Source organism: Balaenoptera physalus (assembly GCF_965194825.1).
Source record: "Balaenoptera physalus genome assembly, chromosome: 12".
Classification (NCBI taxonomy): Eukaryota; Metazoa; Chordata; class Mammalia; order Artiodactyla; family Balaenopteridae; genus Balaenoptera; species Balaenoptera physalus.
The window spans coordinates 87,370,195-87,396,532 of record NC_138897.1 but is presented as its reverse complement, the minus strand read 5'-3'; the positions used below and the strand labels follow the sequence as shown (position 1 = coordinate 87,396,532).

General features: G+C 42.1%; 1 protein-coding gene and 1 long non-coding RNA gene across 7 annotated transcripts in view; one reads left to right on the top strand and one right to left on the bottom strand.

Moving 5' to 3' along the window:
- The window catches only part of ACAD10 (acyl-CoA dehydrogenase family member 10), a 51,143-nt gene that overhangs the window by 15,269 nt on the left and 9,536 nt on the right, over nt 1-26,338 (top strand). For all 6 annotated transcript variants that reach the window (XM_082416769.1, XM_082416768.1, XM_082416767.1 and 3 more), the window contains exons 6-13: nt 529-688; nt 2,518-2,659; nt 7,620-7,688; nt 9,200-9,381; nt 13,470-13,620; nt 14,716-14,861; nt 15,622-15,795; nt 24,829-25,229. In XM_082416769.1, the coding sequence (XP_082272895.1) occupies nt 529-688; nt 2,518-2,659; nt 7,620-7,688; nt 9,200-9,381; nt 13,470-13,620; nt 14,716-14,861; nt 15,622-15,795; nt 24,829-25,229 (1,425 nt within the window). The remainder of the gene's footprint in view (nt 1-528; nt 689-2,517; nt 2,660-7,619; nt 7,689-9,199; nt 9,382-13,469; nt 13,621-14,715; nt 14,862-15,621; nt 15,796-24,828; nt 25,230-26,338) is intronic.
- Nucleotides 2,668-24,904, bottom strand: LOC309639540. Its single transcript, XR_014251720.1, has 3 exons — nt 24,806-24,904; nt 17,265-17,868; nt 2,668-3,210 (listed from the first exon to the last, which is right to left on the bottom strand). It is a non-coding gene; the product is annotated as an uncharacterized lncRNA (long non-coding RNA).

Genomic DNA, 26,338 nt, shown 5'->3' with positions numbered 1-26,338 from the left:
AAGTAAGAAGGCAGAATGAGAAAAGAGTTACACAGGGAGGTGAATGGCAGGCTTAAGACATTTTGGGTGACAGTTCTGCTGGCCTGGTGATGCTGCTCTGGGTGGGGACCCAGCAGCTACCAGACACACGGGCCACCCCAGTGCTTTGAAGCAGGAGGAGCCACGTTGGTGGTGGGGGCTCTGTCCGGCTTTCTGCGTCTGGGTTTTCATTATTAGCTGACGGGCCCATAGGGACAGAGTGGACACTACAGCACAATATTCTGCCCTCCTGGCACGAGGGAGTATCATTCACTCTTAACCGGCACTCTTCCCAGCAGATAAGAAAGTTTAATGTGGTTAGGAATTAAATGGGAGGAGGAAACTCATTCTGAGGCTTTCTCATGAGCTGACTCTCCTGGCTGCAAAGTCCTTGCTCAGAGAACTGACTTCTTCTATATTTCCCTCTAAGAAAGTACCCTCTTAGAGAATAGGCAGGAGGAGGGGCAGGGTTGACTGGGCGTCCATGTTCAGTATTCTCTTTGAAACCAGGTTCATGACCCAGAGACTGCAGTAAAGGAACTGGAAACTCTTTTGGGTTTTCCGTTGAGAATGGCTGTTCCAAACACTCGCCCTGTGAGAAAGACGATGGAAATTCCCAAGGACTCCTTGGAGAAGTACCTCAAAGACTTACTGGGGACCCAAGCCACAGGTAGCTAAGTTTCTGCATTTTGGTAAAGGCTAGGCTTTCAGTCTGGTTCTCACTTTCAATCCTTAGTGGAATATGCTGGAGACAAAGACGCCATGTGGTGAAGAAAATAGCCAGTGGGCTCAGTGAGCCCAGGGGACCCGAGTGCTGCTCTGTTTTGCTTGGGAAAAAGCACTGACTTCCTTTTTTATGGATCCCCAAAGTGTACTCGGCCCTTGTTCCACGTGAGAGTGTGGTGTGGCAGCAATCGCCTGCAAAGGGCTGTCCCGGAGGAGAGGAGATTGCAGTATGTGACCAGGGGTGTTTGAGTGTTTCTAATATTTTCGAGATGACAACCTGTTTTGTGAAGGTGACTTAAAAGTTGCACGAATTTAAAATGTGACAAGCCGTCTCTATCTCTTCAAAGGAACCTCTAGCTCCTTCTTCACATTCCACCCTCAGAAAAACAGGTGCCTCATGACGTTTTTCTTTTTAAATTTATTTTGTTAAAGTATAGTTGCATGAACTTTTTTTTTTTTTTTAAATGCTATTCTTGTCTGCTTACATTCTTTTTATTTATGTATGTATGTATGGCTGTGTTGGGTCTTCGTTTCTGTGCGAGGGCTTTCTCCAGTTGTGGCAAGCAGGGGCCACTCTTCATTGCGGTGCGCGGGCCTCTCATTATCGCGGCCTCTCTTGTTGCGGAGCACAGGCTCCAGACGCGCAGGCTCAGTAATTGTGGCTCACGGGCCGAGTTGCTCCGCGGCATGTGGGATCTTCCCAGACCAGGGCTCGAACCCGCGTCCCCTGCATTGGAAGGCAGACTCTCAACCACTGCGCCACCAGGGAAGCCCTGCATGAACTTTTGAAGAAATTTCTACCTGGTGATAAAGTTTGATCCTTGAAAGTACTTTTTTTTTAATTTAATTTTATTTGTTTTTTTATACAGCAGGTTCTTATTAGTCATCCGTTTTATACATATTCGTGTATACATGTCCATCCCAATCTCCCAGTTCATCCCACCACCCCCTGCCGCTTTCCCCCCTTGGTGTCCATACGTTTGTTCTCTACATCTGTGTCTCTATTTCTGCCCTGCAAACCAGTTCATCTGTACCATTTGAAAGTACCCTTTGTGTGCAGCTTCGCATGAGGATTTTTTCCAGTGATGGGATTGTTCTTAGAGCCTCTGTGAAGCTGAGGGACCCTTTCTGACGAGAGCAGCTAAGTCAGGCAAACTCCCGTTTCCTGCGAATCTGTGTGTAGAGTTCATCTCATTGTGAAGACTAGGGTCGATTAGGCTGTTTCTGCAAGGGAGCCTCAGAGTTCAGCCTGCTGGGGTGGGAAATCGCATCTCCTGAAAGCAGCTTTGGCTCGAGCTGCAGGCCTCTGCATAGCTCCTTTTAGCTGTCACGTCATTGTCAGGCGTGGTGTGGCCGAGCATGGGGTGAGGGGCACACAAGGGCACTTTTCATCCTCAGCTTAAAGCATTCCATTTAGCAAGATGGGTTTCCGTGACTGTGCTTGTGTTTTACAAACAGAACTAAAAAATTTTTCTTTAGGGAGCAGGAGTTGGCAAGAAGGACAAAATTGGACACCTGCACAGAGTGAAAACTGTCATGGTGTAAATCCAGTGGCCTTTGCCACACCATAGTGTGATATTCTGGACTCGAGCTGGAGGTGGGGGGTATGCCTGGGACGCAGTCATGTCTGGTACCCCGGGAGGAGCTGCCTCCCTTACAGTGCATTCCAAATCAGGGCGCTCCGCATCCATATGCAGTACTCATTAGAAAGGAAGAATGTCCACATTTGTCCTCCAGAGCTGGTTTGAGTTTTCCTTGCTTTCAAACTTGCAGGCCCACTGGAACTCCTTCAGTTTGATCACGGGCAGTCAAATCCCACCTACTACATCAGGCTGGCTAAACATCAGCTGGTTCTGAGGAAGAAACCGCCAGGGACGCTGCTCCCATCCGCGCATGCAGTAGAGAGGGAGTTCAGGTAAATTCTCAGAGCTGGGGGCGTGCTCGCTGTCCCCGGCCTCCGCAGCCCAGCCCCTGAGCTGGCCAATCAGCACTCCATTAAAGTGCCTTGAGACATTTAAAATTACAAGTATGACTCTCCAAAATTATTTCTGATAAGAACATGTCACCTAATTTTATTCAGGAGCTTGTTTTCTCTTTTTTCTACCTAAACCTCTAGGAGACTAGACTTTTTTTGAGCCTCTATTAAGTGGGGCCATAGCCCAAGGAGGCATGGCCGTGAGTTGATAGTTAGTGAAACCTGGGGTTCCTTATATGAATCCCTCTACTTTTATGTATGTTTGATATTTTTCATAATAAAATGTTTAAAACAATAAATGTATTACAACCCATCCAAAATAAAATCTTTTGCTTTGTGAATAGGGAAATTTAAACATAGTAGGTTGAAAAACACTAGCTCCAGACTCTTGGACAGTGAGTGGCAATGCGATGACTGGACTCGAGTGGGGCTTCCCCTCCTGGAAGGCTTTCTCTTCCTCTTCCTCCTCCTTCCTTCCAGCCTATCATGTCCTGCAGAAGGAAAGTTGCAGAGAGTGTAAGGAAAATGTGATTTCGGCTCCTGGCCTCTTCTTTCTCACCATTTACTGTCTCTCCTCTGACTTTTTGGTTCCTTGAATCTGACTTCTCTAAGTGTTACAGGGACTGATGACTGACATTTATGAAGCCTTCGGGGTTCATTTATGAAGCCTACAGGAAAAAACCTGCAGCTATTTGTGAGCATTCATAAATGTGCCCATGTGATAGCGAGTGTGTGCTTGTAGAAGAGAAACCCTGAAATGTAAAACTCCCACTGTCTCTGTGCATCCTACTTGTGAACTCTCACCAACTTCCCAGCGTACTGAGGAATTCTGGAGTGTTAGGACATCCAAAAACCCAAGAATGCACAGAATTTCCATTTTAATGTGCATTTGAAGATGAAATGTATATGGTATCTGCTTATGAAATGCCAAATCAAATTTGGAAAACTGGGAAAACAGTATAACATAATTTATAAAAACCTCAGGGTAGTCATACTTTTATACCTAATAATTCCAATAGGGGATCTCTCTTTAAAAAAATAGTTCTAAATAGGGAGAAAAGCTTTATGCATTAATATGCTTACTGCAGTGTAGTTTATAATAAAAAAATTGGAAACCTACAAGTATAATAAAGGAGAAATGATTATGCAAACCTTGGTATTTCTGCTTGTTGGCACAATAACAATAATAGTAATAGCTAACATTTACTGAGTGTTTAGTATGTGTCAGGCACTAAATAAATGCTTTGAATATATCGTTAACTCAAACCATTCTCACAACTCCCTGATACGGTCCTATTATGATCTCCATTTTATAGATGAGGACAGTGAAGCTGAAAGAAGTTAAGCAGCATGCCTAGTGACACACATCTAGTATGTGAGTGATGGAGTCTGGCTTCACACCCAGGGCTGGTAGGATTCCATACCCCAGACTTAATGATTATGCTATTATTGCAGCCAATAAAAGGATGCCTATAATAAAATTAAAATGTGTATGATAAAATTTTTTTCCTTTTTGGCTGCCCAGTGTGGCTTGGGGGATCTTAGTTCTCCAACCAGGGACTGAACCCAGGCCATGGCAGTGAAAGTGCTGAGTCCTAACCACTGTACCACCAGGGGACTCCCCCGAAAATAAAATTTTAATGTAGCAAAAACAGATACGAACTATATATGTCTTAACTATGTTTTTTGTAAAGACTTGTACATAGAAACAAAAATATTGGAAAGGAACACACCAAAATGTCTACCCTGGTCATGTTTGGGTAGTTTGTTAGTACAAATTGTAAGTGACAGAAACCCACCTAGCCTGACTTAAGTATTCAAAAAAACGAAAGGAGGAGAAGTGGTAAAATGTATTGGCTTCATTATCTAAATCTTTCAGGTATGGCTGGATCCAGGGGCCCAAATAATGTCACCAGGACCCATTCATTCTCTCTCTCCATCTCTCAACACTTCTCTCCTTGATAACCACAGTGAACGTTCCAGCGTATCTCCTGAGATTGACTCGTTGGCCCAATATAGGTCACAGCTTTGTTCCTGAACCAATCTCTGTGGTCAGGAGGATGCATTATTCAGATTGGCCAAATCTGGGTCTTGTGCTCAACCCTGGAATCAGGATTGAGTCACTCTCACCCAAACCATGTGAACCTACAGTGGGGGAGAGCTGTTTCCCAAAGGAATGTCTAGGTATTACTATCAGAACATGAAAAGGGGAAAGGACAGCAGGAAGCCAAAAGCAGGAGCCAGTTATTGGTGATAAGACCGACTAATTATTTTTCTATTTAAAAAAATTCCTTCCTTAATGTTTCATAGAATTTACCAGTAAACCCATCGGGCCTGGAGGTTTTTTAGGAAAAGATTTTTGATTATGGGTTTGATATAATAAATATTGGGTTATTCAGGTATTTTATTTCGTCTTGCCTTAGTTTTGGTAAACTGTAATTTGCAAGGAATTTGTACATTTATTACAATATATAAAATTACATTGTAAAATATATGAAGTTATATATGTCCATTTCATGTTAACAGTTGAATTTATTGTTCAGAATATTCCCTTACTGTTTTTTTTTTTTAATTTATTTTTGGCTGTGTTGGGTCTTCATTGTTGCGTGTGGGCTTTCTCTAGTTGTGGCAAGCGGGGGCTACTCTTCGTTGCGGTGCGCATGCTTCTTATTGCAGTGGCTTCTCTTGTTGTCGAGCATGGGCTCTGGGTGCGCACACTTCAGTAGTTGTGGCACACAGGCTCAACAGTTGTGGCTCATGGGCTCTAGAGCAGAGGTTCAGTAGTTGTGGCGCATGGGCTTAGTTGCTCTGCGGCATGTGGGATCTTCCCGGACCAGGGCTTGAACCTGTGTCCCCTGCATTGGCAGGCGGATTCTTAACCACTGCACCACCAGGGAAGTCCTCCCTTACTGTTCTTTTAATGTATGTAGGATCTGTAGTGATTTCCCATCTTTACCATTCCTGTTATTGATTGATAGTATTTTCTCTCTCTTTCTTTCATCAGTCTACCTAGGGATTTATCATTGTGTTGATAATTTAAAAGAACAGATGTTTAGTTTTGTTAATTTTTCTGTTGTTTATTTTCTATTTCATTTAGTTCTGCTCTGAGCTTTATTTCTTTCCATCTTTTTACTGTGGGTGTATTTTTACCTTCTTAGGTGTAACCTTAGGCCATTCATTTAACATCTTCCTTCTTTTCTAATATGAGCTTTCAAAGTTATAAATTACTTTGTAAGCACATATGCATCCCACAAATTTTGACATGTGTTTTTATTATTATTATTACAGTTTGAAATATTTTCTAATGTCCCTTGTGATTTCTTCTTTGACCCATGGCTTATATGGAAGTGTGTTATTTAACTTCCAAATATTTGGGCTTTTTCTAGCTATCACATAGTAACAATTTCTCGTTTAATTCTATTGAGGTCTTAGAAATACTCTGTAAGATTTTGATACTTGGGGCTTCCCTGGTGGCGCAGTGGTTAAGAATCCACCTGCCTAATGCAGGGGACACGGGTTCAAGCCCTGATCCGGGAAGATCCCACATGCCACGGAGCAGCTAAGCCCATGCACCACAACAGCTGAGCCTGCGCTCCTAGAGCCCGTGAGCCACAACTACTGAGCCCGTGCACCCAGAGCCCAAGCTCTGCAACAAGAGAAGCCACCACAATGAGAAACCCACGCACCGTGATGAAGAGTAGTCCCCGCTCGCCACAACTAGAGAAAGCTGCACGCAGCAACGAAGACCCAATGCAGCCAAAAATAATAAATAAATAAATTTATTTTTAAAAAAAGATTTTGATACTTGGAAATTTATTAGGACTTATTTTATGGACCAGTACGTGATATATCTTGGTGAATATACTGTGTGCACTCTAAAAGAATGTGTATCCTGCAGTGTCTGTGTGAGTGTTATACAAATGTCCATCAGGTCAAGTTGGCTGGTAGTGTTGTTCAGATCTGTGTCTTACTGACTTTTTCTAGTTAGTGTAGTTTTGATAAAGTCAGTTACTGATAAAGGCATTTTACAGTCTCAACTATGATTGTGAGTTTGTCCGTTTCTATCTTTCATTCTGATAATTTTTACTTTAGGTATTTTTGAAGCTCTTTTATTAGGCACATACACATTTTTTATTTATTTACTTTTGTAATTGAAGTATAGTTGATTTAATGTTGTGTTTAATTTCTGCTATATAGCAAAGTGACTCAGTTATACATATATATATTCTTTTTTATGCTATATTTTTATATATATATATTCTTTTTCATATTCTTTTCCATAATGGTTTATCACAGGATATTGAATATAGTTTGCTGTGCAATACAGTAGGACCTTGTTGTTTAAGGCACATACACATTTATGATTGTAATATCTTCCTGGTGAATTAACTCTTGTATTGTTTTGAAATGTCCCTTTTTATCTCTGGTAGTCCTCTTTGCCTTAAGGTCTCTTTTTCTAATATTGATACAGCTATACCAGCTTTCTTATGCTTACCAATTGCATGGAACGTCCCTTTCCATCCTTTCATATTTTGTTTTATTTATTTATTTATTTCTATCTATGGTTTTATATTTAAAGCATGTCCCTTATAGACAGTATATTAAGTCTTGCTTTTGAACCCAGTAGGACAACTTTTGTCTTTTAATTGGAATGTTTACTCTATTAAATTTAGTGTAATTATCAGTATGTTTGACTCAGGTCTATAATTTTGCTGTTTGATCTTTGTCCCATTTGTCTTTTGTTCTCCTTGCCTTTTTGCCTTCTTGGGTCAATTGAAATTTTTAAATTTTAGCATTCCATTTTAATTTCTGCATGTAAAATTTTTAAATCAAAAAATAATTTCAAGAAAATCCAGTCATCTCATTCAGCAGTCTCTCTCATTTTTCTTTGTTCTGGCAGGATAATGAAAGCCCTTGCAAATGCTGGAGTCCCTGTCCCCAAAGTTCTTGACCTCTGTGAGGATTCAAGGTAATGTTCAGATTTATTTTTCCTATTGTGTGTTCAAGCTACAGAAGAGAAAAGTCCTTATACTAACTCACATTCCAGTTTGCTAGAGTAAAGACAAGTAAAATTTGGGTAGAAGAGAAAAGAGATTTTATAGTAACCTCCCCTAGAAGTTCACAGATCTTTAAGTTATCCTGAAAGATAAATGCTTGCTTTCGTGAGAATTGGTAGGAAACATCTTTTCTAACATTTAAAAAATATATGTCCATCTAGCTTCCTGTTGCTTGTTTTAATTAATTTTTTTATTGTGGGCTTTCTAAACTGTTTTTGAATTGCTTTATAATATGCTTTCTGAGTCTGTCTCTTTATTTTTCCGATTTTTTAATTATGAAAATTTTGAAACATACACAGAAGTTGAAAGAAGAAAAAATAGTACAGTGAGCACGCATTTACACTTCATCTAGCTGAAAACATTTGTTAACATTTTGCCACATTTGCTTTCTATGTATATGTATATATGTGTATGTGTATATATGTGAATAGGTGTATTATATAGATAAAATAATTTTATAGAAATAATTACATATAACATTTTTCTAAAAATGTTTTATAACATAATTTAATGTTTTATTAAATAATTATATAATTATTTTGTAAGTTAATAAGTATATCTTATATGTATGTATATAAATTATTATTCACTGAACCTTTTGAAGTAAGTTTCAGGCAGCATATATCTTCTAAGAGTAAAGACATTTTCTTTCATAACCACAGCAATATTACATTTAAGATAATTAAAAATAATTTAATAATATAATTTAATATATAGGCCATGTTCAAGTCAGGATGAATAGTTATAATAGTAGAATTTTCAAAACAACTTTTCAGAGTACTAAACTGATTTCTAGTAGTGACAAAAATATGGATTAATGACATTTTGGTGTGTCACCTTAATACTTTGGGGTGTTGTATATGCCATTCATACCACTGGATAATGATGAAAATAACATCAATAACAAGAAGGGATACTTATACAACCCTCATTGAAGCCAGAAACATATGCCAGGCATTCCCTATGTATTTGCTCCCTTAATTCTTATAACTATCCTTTGAAGCGTTATAGATTAAAAAAAACAAAGCTCAGAGAGGTTTAATATGTTTCTCAGGATCACACTGCTAGGAAGGGCAGAGGTGGCACTTAAGCCTGGTTCTCTGACTCCAAATCCCCCTCTCAACATGCTGCTTTCCTGTATTATCACACTTAATCCCATTCCAATGGCTTCTACAAGTGGACCAAAGAGAAGAGAGGCATGCTGGCAAGGAAGTGTAGACAGGGATGTGTGTGTGTGGATTGGTTTGGGGAGGGAGTACTTCTAACCCCTGTGCTTATGTGCAAAGGAAAAAGGAAGTTTCCAGTACTCTGGATCCGAACTCCCACCCAGCACTCAAAGCTTACACACAGGACAGAGCAGTGCCATGACTAACAGCCTGCCACATCATGGGCCACTGAAACACCCTGTCTGTGTCCCTGCTAGGGTCATCGGCACCCCCTTCTATCTGATGGAGTACTGCCCAGGCCTCATCTACAAAGACCCCTCTCTGCCAGGCTTGGAGCCCAGCCAGAGGCGGGCCATCTACACTGCCATGAACAGAGTCTTGTGCAAGATTCACAGTGTGGACCTCCAGGCCGCAGGCCTAGAAGACTATGGGAAACACGGTGAGCACGGGGCCGCTTGTCTTCTGTGCTGATGTTTCCTCACTGGTGCCTCTGCTTTCATGATTTCCATGGTACCAGGGTTTTAAGGCACCATTGGTAAATGTGAGGTGGGCTTGTTAGCTTCCTACTTGGAAATCCACTTTCATTTTAGTATAAGTGTCACTTACCTAGATGTTTTGTCCTGAGATAAATCCCTTCATGGACTACAGAATCTCTCTATCCTGAAACTTTTATCTCACTGTATCATTTAAATCTTTTTTTTTTCTGATACTGGCCAAAAGTACTTAAGATACGTATTTTCTTCTCCATTTTTCACCATTTCCTCTAAATATTCTTTTCAATATTTAGAGGAAAGATTTAGGGATATATTTTTAAAATGCCATTATGCCAAGGTATTTGTTTGTATAATTTGTTTCTGTTTTCTTCTTTCTTTTTTTAAAAAATGTCTGAGACTTGCCACAACTAGAGAAAGCCCTCGCACAGAAACGAAGACCCAACACAGCCATAAATAAATTAATTAATTAATTTTAAAAAAATTGTCTGAGAGTTCCAGTTGGTCCTCATCCTTGGAAGCACTCGGTATTGTCAGGTTTTCCCTTTTCCTTTTTTTTGGAAGTCAGTTGTATTGAAATGTAGCATTTTACGAATGTTGACAAATGCACACACTTTTATAACCACCATCACCATTGTCTTCATGCTTTTGCATGCAGAAACTTTAGCATGAGCCAAAGAGTTTCACTTTGTCTGCCCTGCAGCATTCAAGATTACCTGACTCTCAACCAGTGTGCATTGCTGACCATGGTCAAAAAGAATCTCTCAAATAAGCTGTATTTTGTTCTTTCTCTGCTTTTAACCAAAATGTGCCTGTTTTCTCTAGGACCGTATCAAAGGCTGCAGTATGTGTCCAAAGTACATCAACTTCCTGACACATTTCTACCAAGTTACCTAAAATTCTGTCATTCCATAGGCACATGATCTGAGGTCTCAAAACTAACCATTTGAGAAGCTTTGCTACCACAGAGCAGGCTTGCTGACTTCACAGCCCCAGTTGAGGGAGTTTTCCACCCCTTCCATACGCAGCCTGATCCATATCATACACTAACCTGTTGACCAGAGTTACCAGCTTAGTGGGGTTCCCCTCCATCTTGGTGGTCTCATTGGAAAATATTTACAGTAAAAATTTGTTGTTTATCCAAAATTCCAGTTTAACTGAGCATCCTCTATTTTATCTGGGAGCCCTAGTTACCAGTAAAAGGGTCAGCAGGCAAAGACCATAGATGTTGCCTATATTGAGCCATTGTTTCAAAGTGGAAAGAGCCCTAGACCAGAAGTCAGGTGCTGATTTGTGGGGTGACCTTGGGCAAGTCCCATTACTTTGTTATAGTTTTCTCAACAGTAAAGTTTCAGTAAAAAACAAAACAAAACAAAAAACCCTGCCCTGCCTCCCTCACAGTGCTGATGTGAAAAGCAAAGGAGATGGCAACTGTCCTAGTGTTCTGAATAGAGATAAAGCCTCTGTCACATGAAGCAATGGGCAATGTGACATCCCATCCCACAGTGGAGAGACAGCAGCTTAAGGAGGCCTCTCCCATGTGCTGAGTGGATCCTTTGCCTTTTTAAAGTAGACTGTTTTGATGCACTTTCCACTGGCCTATTAGTTTGACAAAGAGACAAAGCAGAAATCTGGTGTGATTTTATATGACTCAGGGTCAGCCTCCTGGGCCGCAGGCTGTATTTGGAGCCTTACTGCATAAAGCAGCTTCCTCAAATTTCACATTCACTGATCCAGTTTACAGGGGCATCAGATCTTCCTTTTCAAGTATCCTGTAATTTCTCAAGTTATGTCAGGAACCCAGCTGCTGCGTGGGGCATTGGCTATATATAGATAGTACACCATTTGTGTAAAATTGGTATATTTGAATAAATTTAAATGTTTATTCGCACACGTGAAGATATCTCCAAAAGGATGCCTAAGAAATTGGTCACATGGGTTGCCTTTGGGGAATAACGGCTGAGTGGCTGGGCAGGGGGATGGGAGAAAATCTTTATTGCACTCCTTTTTGTCACTTTAATTTCGAGCCATGTGAATATATGATTTATTGAAGAGAACAAATTTAAATTTGTAAGGAAAAGAAAAAGCACACCAACATGATTTCTGATCAAAAGGGACTTTTGACCAGATCCTTTAGGTCCAGTCTAGTTATCACAAAGAACCTTTCCATCAAGGACCTGCAGGGAACCTATAATTCTCTTTTCTCATCCCAGAGGGCAGGCTGCTTTGGGGAGGAAGGGCGTTAGTGCCTTGGCAGGCCTGCTCGGGACCAGTGGCCAACAGAGCCAGAGCCGCAGGGACAGCTGCATCTGCTTCCCACGAGAAGAGTGTGTACAGCACTGGGGTGTGTGTGTGCGTGGGGGGCAGGGGGACATCCTAAATCCATATAGGAGATTTTCCTGAGGGGCTCCTTCCGCAAAGGCTCAGTTCCTGGTGGCCTTTGTATGCAATTTATTATGATAATTTTCAAACTCTAGAAATGTGAAATAGTACAATGAATAACTGTATGCCCACGACTGATTTTAACAATGGTTAACTTTTGCCATATTCCTTTATATAGCTCTTTCTGTTTCTATCTGCACAATTAACAAAGTTGTAGAGATCCTGGCGCTTGACTCCTAAGAGCTTCAGTACGCATTTCCTACATTTCCTAAAAGTAAGGACATCTCCCAGCACCATTATCACATCCAAGGAAATTTACCATTTTCCCGGAATATATAAAACCCAGTCCATATTCAGATTTCCTCATTACCCCCCTTACATCTTTTATAAGTGAGTTTTTTTGGTTGGTTTTCCAAATCGGGATCCGATCGAGGAATCTAGAACAGTCCTCTCACTGTTTTTTTTTTTTTTAATGAATTTTTTAAGGGACCAGGTAAGTATATTATAGAGTTGTTTTGATTGTTACCTTATGATTTCATTTACTGCTGCTTCTACTTCCTATAATTCTGAAAACTGGAAGTTAGTTCTAAAGGCTTGATTTGTTTGGGGTTAAATTCCTGTGGATTTTGATCTCACCTCTCATCCAGCCCTGCTGGATCTTCTGAAGGACAGGCGTCTGGGTGCTCTGAGTGTGCAGTGGATTCCACAGAAGGAGCCCAATCTTTCTATCCTTGTCTTCAAGCTTCTGGGGAACATTTTTCTCTCAGATGAGGGGTGAGGGCTTGACTTAGAGCTAGTGGTGTGATGTGTTATTAATTATGAATTGTTTTAATAGTGACAATAATTGTCAATTGACAACTAATAACAGTGACAGTAATAATGGTCATTATTCATTGAGCAGCCTTCTGTGTTTGGCATATTATATATGGACTTCATTTGGCCTTCACAGTGGTCCTAGGGAATACAGGTGGCAGTACACTCATTGTACAGATGAAGCAATGGAGGCTTAGAGAGGTTAAATTAGTTGAAAAGCTTAACTGTGAGCCAGGCAACTCCAGAACTCCCTCCAGTTTGTGGTCCCAGATATAACTTGCAACTTCCTCAACTGTGGTAACTCTGGTAGCAAACAACTGAATAATAGCAAATACTCATGTAGTACTTACTACATGCCAGGAACATTTGCAGGGGCTTTACATATTTTATCCTCCCAACAACTCTATGAGGGCCATCTCATCAATGAGGAAACAAAGGCATAGAAAGGTAAAGTAACCTGCCTGAGATCACACAGAGCATGGCAGAGCTGGGAACCAAACCCAGACCACCCACCCCAGAGTCTGTGCTCTTAGTCACTCACTGTCCTTTAGCCAAGAAGGGATTTATTGAAGGCTGTTAGGAAGCTCATGGGATCTGAGAGGGCCAGAGATCAGGCTCGGAGGCTGTGTGGCTGGGAACAATGCCCAGATCACACAGATCCAGCCAAGATAAAACAGCAGTGGCTTCCAGGTTGAGGGGCAGGAACATCATGTGGGAAGTTCTCTAGTCATGGGAAGAAGATGCCTCAGACATTACAAAGGGCTTCATCGCACTGGTTGATTTTCGAAACCTCTGGAGGTTGTTGAGATGGCACACCATGTTCTAATCCTCTTTCCCTCAGGGGACTATATTGCACGCCAGGTACAGACGTGGATCAAGCAGTATCGAGCCTCGGAAACCAGCACCATCCCGCCAGTGGAGAGGCTCATCGAGTGGCTGCCCGTCCACCTTCCCAGGCAGCAGCAGACCACGGTGGTGCACGGGGACTTCAGGTCGACTGGGCATGAGGAGGGCTGATACTTAGTTGTGGAAAGTGATGGGAAGGGTATTTGAAGGGGAAATTAAGCAGCTGGTCTTGCCCCAGTTTACAGTTGACAATTATCCACTACACGGGCTCTCCCTGTGCGTGGCCTTTAAGGCAGGGTTTCTCAGCTTCGGCACTATTGACGTTTGGGGCCAGATGATTCTCTGTGATGGGGGGCCTGGCCTGTTGAACAGCAGGAGTTAGTACCACCCCCCAGCTCCGAAGGTACAAGCACGGGCTTCAGTTGTAACGACAACTCCAAAGCTGCGTGGCTGTCAACAGCGACAGCAATGATCTTCCTCATGAGTCTGCAGTCTGGGACGGGACGGCTTGTCTGAGCACTGAGGTTGCTCTCAGGCGGGGGGCCGGAATCACCTGAAGGCTCGCTCACACATCTGCACAAGGGCAGAGGAGAGCTGGGCTCCCTGAGCCTCTCTCTGTGTCTCTGTGGTTTCCCACCTGGTCTTTCCAGTATGGCAGCTTCCAGCTGGACTTCTTACCTAGTGGCTCACGGTTGCAAAGGTGTGTGTTCTGAGGGGAGAGGGCCAGGGGGGAGCTGATCACCTTTTCTGTCCCTGTCTCAGGAGTCATTCAGCACCACTTCCACCTGTATCATAATTGTTAGAAGTGAGATGCTTCCAGGGGTGAAGGATTAGACTCTTTCTTTTGTGGTAGGAGTGTCAAAAAATTGCAGACCTGTTTTAAAACCATCTCAGGAAGGAGTAATTACCAGAACCCAGACACGGTCTCTATGTGGCGAGGGCCACCTGACCAAAGCTATGGCCCTCAGGAGAGGAATACAGCTGTCCCTCAGCTATCTGCTGAGAGGGGGTGGGGAATTAATGTGCAGGCCCCCTTCCCATTGTCTGCTGGTGTCCCGTTGGCTGCTCCCAGCTGAGCCAAAGGGCAAGGGAGCTGGTGGATGCAGCCCATGCAGGCTCCCGGGCACATGGGAGGGGTGGGGAGTGCTTCTGAAGGGGTCAGCAGAAGACGCCCAGCACAGAATACACCCTAGCGGTCAGTTTTCTTAGCACTGTCTCCATCCCTTCTGTGGCTCCTGCAGGCTGGACAACCTGCTATTCCATCCGGAAAGGGCCGAGGTGCTTGCCGTCCTTGACTGGGAACTCTCTACCTTAGGCGACCCCCTTGCCGATGTGGCCTCCAGCTGCCTGGCTCACTACCTGCCGTCCAGCTTTCCCATTCAGCCAGGTAGGAACTGCCGCTGGGGGAGTGAGGGATGGAGCCCGCGCTCTTCTCAAAGCTTTTGGGCAGACTATGCTGAAACAGTTTGTGATTGGGCTGCTTCGTGAAATTCAGGTATTGAGTATTTCTTCTACGGCATCATTTTTAATGACAGTATAGGATTTCATTGTTATAGAATTAACTTAATAAGGCATTTGGTTTGATTCCTATTTGGATATTTGTTTCCAGTTTTTGGTTTCTTTTAAAGTATTACCTTCCCTGTGCTTCCACAAAAAAGGCAGTGAATATCTGTGTAGTAATATCTTTGCCTGTATATAAGTTATACTCCTACGATAAATTCTTGGAACAGAACATATTACATGCTTCTAAACCATCAAAATGTTACAAATGAAGGAAATAGGTAAGATTTTTTATTTGTTGCAGTTATCTTTTTCATAATTTGGCTAGATCTTCTTTGAATACCATTTTTTTAATCAAATGACTGGTAGAAAATAATATGCATCCACCCTGAACTGTGGCCCAGATGGAATTGGAGGCCCCTCATTCCTTCCTTTACTGCCAATTTAGTCTGAAACTTTTAAGAGCCAAATTGTGAATAACAGCTTCATGCCTGGATTCCAGACATCTTGAAATGATGAGCTATAACCCTTTGAACTAGTTGTGAATCTAATTTCCAAGGGACGAAGTGATTTTCAGAATTCAAATACTTGGAGCCACAGGGGAGCATGGGGTTTTTGCCTAGTCCTGGGTCTGTCTGTCGCTTCAGGTTTGCGTGACAGTGATCTGACTGAGCTGGGAATCCCTACTGCAGAGGAGTATTTCAGGATGTACTGTCTTCACATGGGGATCCGTCCCACTGAGAACTGGAACTTCTACATGGCTTTCTCCTTTTTCCGCATTGCCGCAATCCTGCAGGGAGTCTACAAGCGCTCACTCACAGGTAATGGGGGCCTGGGAGAGCTGGCCTCGGGGTATGAGTCACAGCCAAGGGGCTTCTATCCCTGAAACCCTCTCGTGACCGAACTACAAGATTCAGTTAATTCAACCATTTGTCATTAAGTGTATATCATATATATATTTTTTAAAATATCAATATTTAAAAATTTATAAGTTATTAAAATAAGGCACAAAAATTTTTAAAGTAAAAACATACGTGATAAGAATTCAACCATACAGAAGAATATAAAATTATTTTCCATTCTTCTCAGCACCATTCCTCAAAGATGAAACTACTGTTAAGGGTTTTTGGGTCCCCCAGTTTTTCTGTGTATCTGTCACCTCTCCCTCTCTCTCCCTCTCTCTCTCTCTCTCTCCAAGTTTTATAAAAATGTGATCATCTTACATGTATTTTTCAGTACCTTGATTTAAAAATTTGTTATGCTTAAGAATTTCTATGAAATATTTGTATGTGTATATATATATATGATTACCATATATATGTAACTATAACTTACTATATAGTTACTAGATATTACTATAACTATGTAAGGCGAATTCCTTATTTTTTTCCACTTAATATTTCATTGAGACCTTTCCATGTGAATATGTACAGACTTACATCATTCTTTTTGATTTCTATAGTACATTCCATTGTATGGATATACCGTAATGTATTTAACCAGTTCCCCTATTGATGTATCTTTGGATTGTTTGCAGATTTTTGCAATCACAAATAGTGGTTGGTGGACATCCTTTCTCACACACATGTGACTAAATCTGAAGGATAAATTCCCAGAGTTAGAATTTCTGGGTTAAAAGTATGTGCATTTAACAATTTTGTAGATGTTGCCAAATTGCCCAGTAAGAGGATCGCAGAAGAAAAGATGACTGTATTTTCTTTGACGGTGCTTTTAAATATATGGTAAAATGCTTTATTTAACCAGTGTTTTCTAGACTGTATCTTTTAAGTTTGAACTTTTGAGAAGAAAAGTTAAGTATGGCTACTTAGAACTGATGGTTTGATATATACATATGTCACCTATGGAGTGTTCATATATATATATATATATATATATATATATATATATATATATATGCGAGGATGGCACAATGTTATTAGTTTTAATTCTAAATTCTATAGGGTAGAAATTGAAATAATCTATATCCTAAATTATTTAAGAAAGTAGAAAGACAGATTAAAGTTTGTTTCCTATGTAGAAGGAAGGCAAGTAGAAAGCAAGCAGTTAGAATCTACCCAAAAGACCTAGAAATACTGACTAAGCCAATAGCATTAAGTACCCCTAATTACCCACATTATAATCTATAAATTCCATTATCACCAAAAGGAACCAGGACTCCTTGGAGAAAGTGGCTGATTTCAGGTCTAGGGCAAAATATCCACAAGATGAACCTGGAACATCTTGCTGTACCAGAAAGCAAGGAGGTTGTTGAAGATTAAGAGGGTCATACCTAAAGGTCTCAGGAGTCAACTTGAATAGGCTCCCACTTGCTAATGACAGGAAACTTTGAGCACCAGTATGATGATAGCTGAAATGGATGAAACACATCAAATATATTTAAATCCATGAGTAAAGAGTGATACTAAAACAAAGATACAGTGTCTCACTGGTGACTTTGGAGGTTGGCAGGGAAGCAACCCATTACTCTGAAAATTGGTAAATAAAGGGAAGAGAGTCAAGCATTTATCCTGCCTTTCCTATACAAATTACATATCAGGCTAAGCAAATGGTTGATGAGAGAAAGTTTCTCTTTAGAGAAGCATCCTGGACCCAATGATAGAATTAGTGTGTCACCAATTTGCCACCCCTACTACATGAATGCATCTGGAAAATAAGCATTAGTGGTGCTGAAATCGAGAGAGGCAGCCAGACATTACATACCTCCTGATGCTGCCTTCAAAAGTCGAACCTGGATGTGACCAAGCCTCGAGTGCCAGCCACCAACTTACAGGGAAGAGAGGGTTCAGCGGAGCACATTCAGCAGCGCCGCTGAGGCAGAGCCAGTCACAAAAATCCAGATTCCGGGAAACTTCACAGGGCAAACAACTCAGTTTCTTCAACAGATAAAGGGGAAAAGATGTTAAAAAGGGAACCTATAGGTTGAACGGGACTTAAAAGATACATTAGCCAAAAATAGTATTTGGACCTTATTCAGATCCCTGTTTGATAAAAGAAATTTTCTGAAAAAAAATTATTGAGACAGTCAGTGAAAAATGAATTCTGACTGGAGAGTTGATGATATTAAGGAGTCATAGTTAACTGTTGTTTAAGTGTGGTAATGGTATTGTTGTGGGTATTTTTAAGTCTTTGTTTTTAGACATAAATGAAATGTTTATAAATAAAATGATGTGGTGTTTGGGATTTACTTTAGCAAAATCCAGGGCAGTGGGGGTGGGGAGGGAAGAGGGTGAAATAGGATTGGCCATGCTTTGACGATTGTTGAAGCTGAGTGGTAGAAACCTGTAGGTTCATTATATTCTTCTGTCCAGTTTTGTTTGTCTTTGAAATTTTCCGAGATGAAAACTTAAAAGGCACGTAGAAAGAAGCCCAGCAGTGGGTTTGCTAGTACTATGGGGACATCTTAGCTTCGTGGTCATCAATACCTGAGGCTTTCTGGCAGCATGTCGTTCTCAGCCACGGTGCCAGAATCTTCTGAGAAAGGCAGTTGCAATAGGGGAATTGATCATCCATTCACTCACAAGAGCCTCTCCTAGGCCAGGTACTGTGCCAGGTGTTAGTGGCAATAGAAGGTTGTGATTTTTCCAGAGAAAAATCAGCATCCGGAGAATTTCTAGTTTAACCCTCCGTGATCTCAATAAGCAGTAATTCCTGGAAATGGTATTTTCTCTTCCTTTGGAGAGTGTCAGCTCTAAGCCAGTATTTCCCAATTTTTGTTACGGTTTTGCAGTGAAAGGTAACCAGAAACATTTAATTAAACAGAATGGCTGCTAAGTCCAAACGGTGTTGTGCAGGTCTGATTGCCTGTGGGCATTTTCCAGTGGGCAGCCAAGTTCTCGCTGGGTTCTGCTCCAGTGCCTGGGGATAGCTGGATCGATTTTGCCCATTATGTCAATTATATCTCAGTTTTTAAAACAGAATTATTCATTCTAGAATCTCTACGCCAATAAACTTTGCCAGATTGTCCTCAAGTTGCCTATCAGGAAACCCTTTGACAGTTTCCAAGATCCTGTGAGCCACTGGCTTGGCCTCAAGCTTGTCTTAGCCTCAGAGGCAAAACACGCCACGTGTTTGCCACCACATGGAAAAACAGATGTGCTGTCCTTTCAGGCCTCTGTTCCTCTGATATTGATTGTGCTCTCCCCTCCCTCCTACCTGGAAGGCCAGCAGACATACTGAGGAAGTGCCTTAGTTTTCTTACATAAAAACAGTGAAGTCAGTTTTTTAAAAGAATACGATAAAATCATTTGATTAGGGAAACAAGAAACTCAACTCTTTGAACACAAGTATTATTTCTGAGCATTTGTCTTCTTAATTAGTTGTTAAAGTCTTTTTTTTTTTTTTAGCAGTTGAGATACTTGGTGTAACCCTGGGAAAGTGGGTTTTGGAGAAGAACAATGTGTTTCAAAGGCATTCTCTCTGTGATGTCATCACAGGAGATTTGGGCTCATCCTTAGTTTGGCAGAGGGATAACAGTGACCAGAGCCTGGTGGCTGATTTACAGTCTGTACCAGCTGACCCCAAGTATCACTTTCCTTCATTAATAAGTGGTTACTGAAGTTTAGGTTTCTTGTAGATGGCTGCTGAAATTCTAGAAAGGAAAAAGTGCTGGTGGCTGCAATTTAGGAAGACGTCATGGATGTGGTCTTTTTTGCTGGGATTACATTTGGGAAAATATATCGGAAGTGATAGCTTTAAATCAACCCAAGCTCATACAAGTGACCTTCCAAGAGACAAAGCAGTACTCTGAGAGCGAGATCCTATTAAGGAGATGAAAATTAAGAAAACACTTTGTTGGGCTTCCCTGGTGGCACAGTGGCTAAGAATCTGCCTGCCAACGCAAGGGACACAGGTTCGTGCCCTGGCCGGGGAAGATCCCACATGCCGCGGAGCAACTAAGCTCGTGCTCCACAACTACTGAGCCTGAGCTCTAGAGCCCGCGAGCCACAACTACTGAGCCCACGTGCCACAGCTACTGAAGCCCACACGCCTAGAGCCTGTGCTCCGCAACAAGAGAAGCCACGACAATGAGAAACCCGCGCACTGCAACGAAGAGTAGCCCCCGCTCACCGCAACTAGAGAAAGCCCGCACACAGCAACAAAGACCCAACACAGCCAAAAATAAATAAATAAATTTATTAAAAAAAAAAAAAAAAGAAAACACTGTGTACCCTCTGTTAGAAAAAAAAATCGAGGATTGGTTCAAGATGGCAGAGTAGAAGCACGCGCGCTCACTCCCTCTTGCGAGAGCACTGGAATCACAACTAACTGCTGAACAATCATCGACAGGTAGACATTGGAACTCACCAAAAAAGATACCCCACATCCAAAGACAAAGGAGAAGCTGCAGTGAGATGGTAGGAGGGGCACAATCACAATAAAATCAAATCCCATAACTGCTGGGTGGGTGACTCACAAACTGGAGAACACTTATACCATAGAAGTCCACCCACTGGAGTGAAGGTTCTGAGCCCCACGTCAGGCTTCCCAACCTGGGGGTTTGGCAACGGAAGGAGGAATTCCCAGAGAGTCAGACTTTGAAGGCTAGCGGGATTTGATTGCAGGACTTCGACAGGACTGGGGGGAACAGAGACTCCACTCTTGGAGGGCACACACAAAGTAGTGTGCACATCAGGACCCAGGGGGAAGGAGCAGTGACCCCATAGGAGACTGAACCAGACCTACCTGCTAGGGTTGGAGGGTCTCCTGCAGAGGCGGGGGTGGGGCGGTGGCTGTGGCTCACCACGGGGACAAGGACACTGGCAGCAGAAGTATTCCTTGGCTAAGCCCTCCTGGAGTCCGCCCTTAGCCCCACCAAAGTGCCTGTAGGCGCCAGTGCTGGGTCACCTCAGGCCAAACAACCAATAGGGAGGGAACTCAGCCCCACCCATCAGCAGACAAGAGGATTAAAGTTTTACTGAGCTCTGCCCACTAGAGCAACACCCAGCTCTACCCACCACCACTCTCTCCCATCAGGAAGCTGGCACAAGCCTCTTAGCCTCATCCACCAGAGGGCAGACAGCAGAAGCAAGAAGAACTATCATCCTGCAGCCTGTGGAACGAAAACCACATTCACAGAAAGATAGACAAAGTGAAAAGGCAGAGGACTATATACCAGGTGAAGGAACAAGATAAAACCCCAGAAAAACAACTAAATGAAGTGGAGATAGGCAACCTTCCAGAGAAAGAATTCAGAATAATGATAGTGAAGATGATCCAGGACCTTGGAAAAAGAATGGAGGCAAAGATCGAGAAGATGCAAGAAATGTTTAACAAAGACCTAGAAGAATTAAAGAACAAACACCTAGAAGAATTGAAGAACAAACAAACAGAGATGAACAATACAATAACTGAAATGAAAAATACACTAGAAGGAATCAATAGCAGAATAACTGAGGCAGAAGAACAGATAAGTGACCTGGAAGACGGAATGGTGGAATTCACTGTCACGGAACAGAATAAAGAAAAAAGAATGCAAAGAAATGAAGACAGCCTAAGAGACCGCTGGGACAACATTAAACACAACAACATTCGCATTATAGGGGTCCTAGAAGGAGAAGAGAGAGAGAAAGGACCCTAGAAAATATTTGAAGAGATTATAGTCAAAACCTCCCTAACATGGGAAAGGAAATAGCCACCCAAGTCCAGGAAGCACAGAGAGTCCCAGACAGGATAAACCCAAGGAGAAACACGCCAAGACACATAGTAATCAAATTGACAAAAATTAAAGACAAAGAAAAATTATTAAAAGCAACAAGAGAAAAACGACAAATAACATACAAGGGAACTCCCATTAGGTTAACCGCTGATTTCTCAGCAGAAACTCTACAAGCCAGAAGGGAGTGACACAATATATTTAAAGTGATGAAAGGGAAGAACCTACAACCAAGATTACTCTACCCGGCAAGGATCTCATTCAGATTCGACGGAGAAATCAAAAGCTTTACAGACAAGCAAAAGCTAAGAGAATTCAGCACCACCAAACCAGCTCTACAACAAATGCTAAAGGAACTTCTCTAAGTGGGAAACATAAGAGAAGAAAAGGACCTACAAAAACAAACCCAAAACAATTAAGAGAATGGTAATAGGAACATATGTATCGATAATTACCTTAAATGTGAATGGATTAAATGCTCCAACCAAAAGACACAGGCTCGCTGAATGGATACAAAAACAAGACCCATATATATGCTGTCTACAAGAGACCCACTTCAGACCTAGGGACACATTCAGACTGAAAGTGAGGGGATAGAAAAAGATATTCCATGTAAATGGAAATCAAAAGAAAGCTGGAGTAGCAGTACTCATAGCAGATAAAATAGACTTTAAAATAAAGAATGTTACAAGAGACAAGGAAGGACACTACATAATGATCAAGGGATCAATCCAAGAAGATATAACAATTATAAATACATATGCACCCAACATAGGAGCACCTCAATACATAAGGCAAATGCTAACAGCTATAAAAGAGGAAATCGACAGTAACACAATAATAGTGGGGGAGTTTAACACCTCACTTACACCAATGGACAGATCATCCAGACAGAAAATTAATAAGGAAACACAAGCTTTAAATGACACAATAGACCAGATAGATTTAACTGATATTTATAGAACATTCCACCTAAAAGTGGCAGAATACACTTTCTTCTCAAGTGCACATGGAACATTCTCCAGGATAGATCACATCTTGGGTCACAAATCAAGCCTCGGTAAATTTAAGAAAATTGAAATCATATCAAGCATCTTTTCTGACCACAATGCTATGAGATTAGAAATAAATTACAGGGAAAAAAAACATAAAAAACACAAACACATGGAGGCTAAACAATACATTACTAAATAACCAAGAGATCACTGAAGAAATCAAAGGGGATATAAAAAAATACCTAGAGACAAATGACAATGAAAAGACGACAATCCAAAACCTATGGGATACAGCAAAAGCAGTTCTAAGAGGGAAGTTTATAGCAATAAAATCCTACCTCAAGAAACAAGAAAAATCTCAAATAATCTAACCTTACACCTAAAGGAACTAGAGAAAGAAGAACAAACAAAACCCAAAGTTAATAGAAGGAAAGAAATCATGAAGATGAGAGCAGAAATAAATGAAATAGAAACAAAGAAAACAATAGAAAAAAAATCATTATGAATAACAATGAATGTTAAGGGGGGGATATCTTTCCCTTCGATGAGACCTGTACAGTCTGAATTAGGAGGGGAAAATGTAGCCTAGCCCACTCGTGCTCAGTGGCCCTCACTGTAAGTCTGTGACTCAGGGAAGGGGCTTACCTGATTCCCAACTGGCCCCCCAGGGCCTGGGTCTATACCCAGTACCCAGAAGGTGCCAAGTAAAGACTTGCTGAGGTCCAGTGGGCTGCATTCTCTGCTGTGTAGCAGATGGATCTGGTTCCCAATTTGTAAGGAATAGTGTAATATCTTTAAAACCAAAGCTGCATGAAAATGGTTCTTTTGAAGACTAGCACTTGACCATTGGCAGCAGCCAGAAGTAAAATAGGCCTCTGCAAAGATCCATTTATTGATACAAAGCAAATGAGGAAAACAGTCTCTTTAGAACATGGAAATGCTAAAAATAATCCAGGTGAGCTGACTGAAAAATCCCACTATAAAAAGGCATTATTCACAGTATAAGGAGACACATGGATGGATCCCAGATATACTGAGTGAAAGAAGCCACACTGAAAAGAATATGACATATGTATTTATATGACATTCTGGAAAAGACAAACTACAGGAACATAGATCAGTGTTGTTCCCCAGGGGCAAGGGGAAAGGTTTGACTACAGAGGGACACCATGGAAGTTTGGGGATGATGGGAATATGTGTACTGATCTTGATGGTGGCAGTGGTTGCCTGACTAAGCTCACAGAACTGTACACTTTCTAAAGAGGATGTATGTACACTACATCTTAAATTTTTTCAAAAATTTTTTCTTGGGGCTTCCCTGGTGGCGCAGTGGTTGAGAATCTGCCTGCTAATGCAGGGAACACGGGTTCGAGCCCTGGTCTGGGAAGATCCCACATGCCACGGAGCAGCTGGGCCCGTGAGCCACAACTACTGAGCCTGCGCGTCTGGAGCCTGTGCCCCGCAAAGGGAGGGGCCGCGATAGTGAAAGGCCCGCGCACCGCGATGAAGAGTGGCCCCCGCTTGCCGCAACTAGAGAAAGCCCTCGCATGAACCGAAGACCCAACACAGCAAAAATAAATAAACTAAAACCTATCCTAAACCTGCCTTAAAAAAAAAAAAAAAAAAAAATTTTTTTCTTAAAAAAGTCTTGATGTGTGTATTAAGCAAAGAAAAAAACAGAGCATGACTAGAGTGACTTCTGTGACGCTGATGACAGTGTTGATCTAGACAAAATGGTGCCCAGGAACTAGCCATTAATCCAATCCCCTGTGACACTATTATTATGAATTTCATGGCAGGGCTTCCTATAGCCCAAGGTGACAGCAGAAGTGATTTGGGGAATTCCCAATTTAATTTAGTTTCTTTAGGAGAAGAAGAGATAAAGAGCAGGGAGCAGGCCAACTGAGTCCAACTTCTGCTCCCAGCCCACTGATGTAAGCTTGGGCGCGTCTCCTCCCTAAAACCTGGATCCTTGTCTGTAAAGTGGGGATTAAAACAGTCGTGTAGCTCCAGGAATTCAACTAGCTATAACAATGCGTGTCAGGCACTTAGCGCTGAGTCTGGTGCATGTCAGGTGCTCAGCAAGTGGTGGTAGCGGCTGATGGAACAACAATACTGTCACATGTTAGCATCACTCTTAAGGGTTATCTGGGGGTTACACACTGGTTTGCTTTGCCTCTGCTTAGGGCAAGCAAGCTCGGCTACTGCAGAACAAACTGGAAAGCTGACTGAATTTATGTCTAACCTGGCGTGGGATTTTGCAGTCAAAGAAGGGTTCCGGGTTTTCAAGGAGATGCCAGCCACCAAACCGTTAACAAGGTCCCACCACACACGGGCCAGGCCACAGTCCCTGCCGAGGACCCCAGGCATAAGGAGTTATGTCACCTCGAGAGACTCTTCCCCAGCTCATGTCTCAAAGGGAGCTCTGGTCTTCTCCCCAGAAGGCCTGTCCCCACCAGTCAGGGAGCTGTATCAGCGGCTGAAGCAGTTTATGGAGCGGCATGTGTACCCCACTGAGCCAGAGCTGCAGCATCACCAGGCCTCAGCCGAGAAGTGGACCCCTTCCCCACTGGTCGAAGATCTCAAGGTAAAGCAGCGTTTCGAGATGTGGGGAGACCTCATTAGCAAGGCCCAACCTCAGCTCGTACACCGGCCACATCTGTTCCCTCCCAGTCAGCGAAGAGATGGGAGGGCCGAGTTGAATGATCTCCCCTTTCCACCATCATTAGAAAGAGCCAGCTCTCGATCACTCAGTTTCACTTCATTGCTCTTTCTGTGTGACCGTGTCTCGGCCTCATACTCAGCCAGGCAGAGGAATGCCATGTCTGTGGTTTATAACTCTGAGGCAGGTGGGCACATTTTATGCATATCTGAATCATGTAAATTTGAAACAAAATGATATAAATTGCATCAATTAAATAAGGCTCTCTTTAAAGAATCCCTAACATCAAAGCTAAAGGGCCAGTATAAATTGGGTTTATGCTCTTGACACACAGTGACACCACTTTAGCTGATAACGGAAATACCTGCTGTTCTTTTTCAGGATTAGTCTTGGCTTGTGTTAGTTCTTAAGTTATTTGAGGTCTTCAGGAGCACATATTCTGCCTGTGATGTTACCATCACCTACTTTAAAAAGAAATAGCGTTATCTCTTTCTTCCTAGTTACAAACCTATTGCAAAGTAACCAGAGTTCAAACATGGCAAGAGTAGAAAGAGTTCATGACATAGAAAGAGTTCTCTAAAATTCTCTGCCCTCTGAGCTAATCAATGTCAACAATTTGGTTTATTAGCCTCCCAGCTCTGTTTTCCTATAGCATATTAATATATATTATTATTATTCCTATTGTAATGAAATTGTTTTATACATTTGAATCTCCCACTTGCTTATGTTATTCGATGATGTATCACCTTCCCACATCAGTTCCTGGAGATGGACCCCCGAGAGGACCACATTGCAGGTGCACCATAATTTGTCTACCCTGCCGCTGGCTGAAGGACACTGCGGGGATCTCAGTCTAGGTCACTCTGGTCACTTAAGCAGCAGAGTTTGCAGCTAGCTGCTAACATGGACAGGGAGGCTGAAGAGCCACCTGAAGGAGACAGCAGAGGCCAAGGGAGGGCTGGCTGCAGGGAGCGTGGCCAAGGCTGTCACTAGGGCAGCAACCGGGAGGTCTCTGCTGGAGGCTTCCTCCTCAG